This window comes from Etheostoma spectabile, unplaced genomic scaffold, assembly GCF_008692095.1.
Source record: "Etheostoma spectabile isolate EspeVRDwgs_2016 unplaced genomic scaffold, UIUC_Espe_1.0 scaffold273, whole genome shotgun sequence".
NCBI classification, from domain to species: Eukaryota; Metazoa; Chordata; class Actinopteri; order Perciformes; family Percidae; genus Etheostoma; species Etheostoma spectabile.
The window spans coordinates 964,111-969,465 of NW_022605577.1; the positions used below are offsets into that span (position 1 = coordinate 964,111).

Here is a 5,355-nt window from a genome sequence, read left to right on the forward strand (position 1 = left end):
TTTACGGGGGGGGGGGGAGTCAAACCAGCGCTCTCTGGGCATGTGATTGACCCCAAAATCAGCAGTGCTCGAGGGCTAGAGAAGTCTAAAGTCCTTTTTGAAAAGTCTGTCATTTCCCACATGATCATTTGAAAAGGATTCCTGTGTACTGTACATTAGCAATAATCAGCAGGGGCCTAATTTGTCAACCGTGCATAGAAAATGTTCTAATTTGTCTTATGAATGAGATAAGTATGTGCCTAACCCTCATGTTGTCCTCGGGTCAAATTGACCCATTTTCCTAAATCCATGTTCTTTTTAACTACCCAAAATAACATGATTTATTCCACACAACGCTCTTTGGCAAGTACAAATCTCTTATTTTATTAATTTTGGGGCGTCTTATTCAATTTATAGCATTTGAAAACAAACAATTCCTAATTATTGCTCCTTTTTGTAACTCAAACATCAGGTATAATTTTCCTATAAATGAGGTTTCTTGACCATAAATTCCAAAAATAACTGTAAAAAGTAACTCTAATTAACTGTAATAAAGTTAATAAGTTAGTGTTAAACGTCAAAACAAAGGGACAAAAACGTAAGGAAAAAGTTCAAAATATTGATTAAAAAGCTTCAACAAAAGGGTTGATTTTCAATTTTGACCGGAAGACAGCACAAGGGTTAAGGGTTAAAAATCGGCATTTAGCAAGCCAATCGTACACCCATCAGTAAGTCATCGGTCTTGATGAATCCCACCTGTTCTTAACGACATCCTCCTACACCAGTAGGCCTTTGCATTCAGAAACCCCTCCGATTAACCGTATTTGGTAACAACACATCTCTTTAGAAAATCAACATTTTTGTTGACGCTTTTGATCGTTGTTTTTAACTTTTTTCTTACTTTTTTATGTTTGTCACTTGTTTTTGACGTTTTCAACACTACGTAACACTAACTTATTATTATTTTTGGATTTTATAATAAATAAAACTCATTTCATAGGAAATTATGTTGAGTTAGAAAAGCAGAAATTAGGAATTATTTAGACTAGAATTAAAGGAAGGGATGTTGATGGATAATCACAGACTGGAATATGTCAACTTTTACTCAATACTATTTCAACAACACTTCAATGTTTTTTTTTCAAATGCTATAAAATTGAATAAGACACCCCAAAATTAAGGAAAGTAGAGATTTATACTTGCCAAAGAGCGTTGTGTGGAATCAATCATGTTATTTTGGGGAATTAAAAAGAACATTGATATAGGAAAACGGGTCAATTTGACCCGAGGACAACATGAGGGTTAATAAGGTCATGTTAGAGATTTCACAATACTAATAGTTGTAATATCATTTTTCCAGTAGAAAACCTATATAATATATATGGGTAGTGTTTATGGATTGATGTCCAAATTTTAACATTTTAGTTCAAGGTATTTTAATTCTTTTTATTGTGTTATAAATGTGCTTAAATATTGCCCTCTACTGGTTGCAATTCAATTTTACTATTGGTTGATCTGGAGCTAGTTAGTCAGGCTCAACAGGTGTAAATTGCTTGGATAACATCCTGAAATCACACACAAACATAGGAAAATAGAGTCCATGTTGAAAGAGAATTTTAACCTTAAAATTAATCCTAAAAGTGTCGAGGAGCCAATGGCAAGACGCTGCAGTGTTTTGGACCAGTTGAGCCGGAGAGATGCTGAGGCAGGTGAACAAGGTGTCACAGTAGTGGAGGTGTGCTGTTGTAAAAATATGGATACACTTTCCAAATGTTTGGGCTTTTGGGACGATCGTTCCTTTAGTTGGGAAAACAGATGAACAGGAGAAGACATTCTTATGATCCCCAAGGGGAAATTACATTTCTACACTCCGTTGTTACAGTGCACCCATGCATTAACAGGACCTTTTACATGCGTTAATGGAGAGATGGTAGAGAGAACCTGAGCAGATGGGGGGGTCTCGGTGACTCCCGGGAGCTGAACAGAAACCCCCACATTCTGTACTTGGTCTGTCCGGGGACTTAAACCTCCCTTTGTCCCTACGGACTAAGCTACGTAGGCCCCGTCAAAATGTAAACGCAGTATTTATATTGTGTATATGTGTACCTGTTTTTATTTAACATCCTTTAGAAACCTGTTAATCACTTATTGCAGGAATACCTGGATCTATATCCCATAGAGCAAATGACTCTGGCCCCTGACCCCAATGTCCCTAAACTCCTTCCTCCTGTGGCCTACAATCCCTGGACAGACGTGAGGAAAAGAGACGATGTCCAAAAGCTTAACATTAGCTTCCCATATGGACCAATTCCTAAAGACTTTCAGGTATGAACTGGCAGCTCTCAACACCTTTTTATACTTTTTTAAACCATTTACAACACGTTGCTGCTCCCTGAAATATTTATACACCAAAAGTGTTCTGTATCGTGTCTTCCAGCTGCGTATTCGTCAGCACTATTACGCTGCCGTGTCTTACATGGACGCTCAAGTTGGACGTCTGCTCCGTGCTCTGGATGAGCTGGGGCTGGCCAACAGCACTATGGTGGTGTTCACCTCAGATCATGGTCCGTAGACTTTGATTTCTTCTTCAAATATTTATTGAAATAACTCAAGTCATCAGGCTCTCAGTGCTCTCAATTATTTAGGAAGTATTGCAGAGCTGTGGCAGCTTTGCTTGTTTCACCACCAGATAGCAGTGTTGTAACAGCATATTGTGCCATTGCCTCCTTCCACAGTTTTGCCATACTCTTAAAACCCCAGCTCTATCTTGCACTTTTTCCTTCTTTTTTTTTTTCTTTGGAAACTTTGTGACTCGGAAACTCAATTTCTTTTAATGTCTCCTTCAGTGGAGGATGCTGCAGAGAACCCTTTCCGTGACTGTTTGACATATACACTGTAGAGCTTAATCAAATCCCAGCAATTTCAAATATGAGATGACTGGCAATCTGTGTCCAACATGTGATTTTTATGCTATAGATTTACCGTTCTTTTTAAACCAACACCATTCTTGTCTCTCTGTCCCTCGTGTTGCAGGATGGTCGTTAGGAGAACACGGCGAATGGGCTAAATATTCAAATTTTGATGTGACGACGCAGGTCCCTCTTATCTTCTTCGTTCCTGGGGTCACCACATGCCGGGATCAGCTGCGGGACTCCACCTTTCCCTTTATTGATCCCCTCACCCAATCAGAGCCCATCTTAAAGAGTAAGGCCCCTTCACTGACAACAAGTTACTATTGATTAACGCAAAGGCCTGTACAATCCTTCAAGACACAGAAGGGAACTCAAGTTTGATGTATTATTTATGGTCTTAATTCCTCTTTAAAAATGTGTTACAACATGTACTATTATGCCGACTTGAGTTTAATGAAGTCTTTGATTCAGACAGAGCTCCCAAACGTATTTAGAGAGGAATGAACTTTGATATTTCGCCTCGGACAGTTTTCTTCCTTCAAGTGCAAATGGTGCAATGATGATGAAATGAAAGAGCAGGGTATCTAGTGCATTTTAGTGGATATCTTGACTAATTTGCGTCGGTGGCTATGTCAGACTTTCTCTAATTGGCTGACCTCTCTCTCCCTCTCTTTTCCAGTTGACAAAGTTATAAGAAACACGGTGGAGCTGGTGGATGTTTTTCCTACCGTCTCCTACATGGCTGGCCTCAAAGCACCTCAACCTTGTCCTGACATCTCCTTCCAGGTATGACTGGACGAAAATGAACGTATTTATTCAATCCAGTAGTTTTCACTTAAAGTGACAGTAGGTAACTTTTCTAAAAATAAAAAAATTACAACTTGTCATATTTGCTCACTGTATCCTGACGGTGCTGCATGATCCGTGAAAAAGGTCACGTTCCTCCGCCTGCTCCTAATGGCATCCAGAAAACGACCAATTAGAGTCGAAGAGTCTCTAATGCAGTGTCAACGGCTTGTTTTACAGCTTCACAGTACACTCCAACATGTTTCTGAAAACATTTGAGGTGAGAAATGGGCAATACAATGACAGCGTCTTGATTCATATTTAATCAGCGCTGCCTAGTTTTACAGTCTGACTGCAGTTCACCAGCAGTCGTTGACTCCTCGGCTTCGATTGGTTCTTTTCATGCGCGGTGGAAACTTGCACTGCCGTTAGAAACACTACAAGGAGGCAGAGGAACGTGAACTTTTTTGTGCTACTGAATATAGAATATAGTGAGATTTTCAGCAAATATGTAGCATTATTTTTATAAAAGTTACCACGTGAAAACGGCCGCAGTTGACAAATCTTCGAGTGACATTTTCAACTCAACCACCACACTTGATAAGTCTACCTAAAACTGGATTTTTGTCCCAACCAGTTTACTTTGTTGTTGTTTTTTTGTATTAGTGGTGGCATTCGGTCTGTTGGTCAGTCCACCACTTGAAATATCAGAAATATCAGCCTCAGACTTATATTTGGGACTGAGTCTGAGAAATCAGGAATATCTGACCGCTACAATGTCTCCCACTTGAAATTATTTGGCCTACACAAATTACATCAATTTGCTGACATGATCACTGGCAGTTTTACTAACGACTGAATGAAATCCAATAGTAGCAAACAGAAAAAACAACATACATCATGACACTTACAGTATTTGCTTTCCCTTGTTAACAATCTGACAGATGTGTAAAAATGTGCTTTAGGTATTAAGCAGATGTGTATCTGGTATTTAATTGACCCAGTTAAAAAAGAATTGTCACAAAAAATATCAACATTAAAAATATCAAACGAAAAAAAGCACCCACAACACTGAAAAAGTGAAAAAAATCTGGGGAAAAAGCGATGATAATGTCTGTGTTTTTTCATGGTTGACGGGATAGACGACACAAGGGTTAAGGTAATGGTCTTTGATGAATCTAACAACAATTGTCATTGTGAGCATGTTAGCATGCTGATGTTAGCAATTGGCTGTAAGTAGCTAGCATGACTGTAGACTCTGTCTTGTTGCATTTAAACTTATTTAACCCTTGTGTTGTCTTCCCATCAACCATGAAAAAAGTTACCGCTTTTTATGCCATTTTGGTCACTTTTTAAATGTCGTGGGTGCTTTTTTGATGTTTTTCCAAAGTTATTTGATATTTCTGATGTTGACATTTACATCTTGCCTGAAAAGCTCTGATAATCCCACCAAAACAGCAGACAGCCAAGTTAGGAACTAGCTGGTGAACATGGTGGAGCATTTAGCAGCTGAAGAGCCAGGTATTTCCCTCAGGAGTTGGTGGAGACCAAAACGAAGCTAAAAGGAGGCCAGAAACCAAATGAATGCTAATGATGTTTGCTGGTGTAAATAAGGAACTTTGTGCTGGATGTGTAAATAGACAACAGCTTGCTACAGAAATGGATTGAGACGGATTGT

The 5,355-nt window shown here is 38.9% G+C and overlaps 1 protein-coding gene across 2 annotated transcripts in view; it reads left to right on the top strand.

Moving 5' to 3' along the window:
* The window catches only part of ids (iduronate 2-sulfatase), a gene marked incomplete at its 3' end in the record, with an annotated part of 25,155 nt that overhangs the window by 8,082 nt on the left and 11,718 nt on the right, over positions 1-5,355 (top strand). For both annotated transcript variants that reach the window (XM_032510866.1, XM_032510868.1), the window contains 4 exon segments: positions 2,134-2,304; positions 2,417-2,543; positions 3,013-3,183; positions 3,571-3,677. In XM_032510866.1, the coding sequence (XP_032366757.1) occupies positions 2,134-2,304; positions 2,417-2,543; positions 3,013-3,183; positions 3,571-3,677 (576 nt within the window).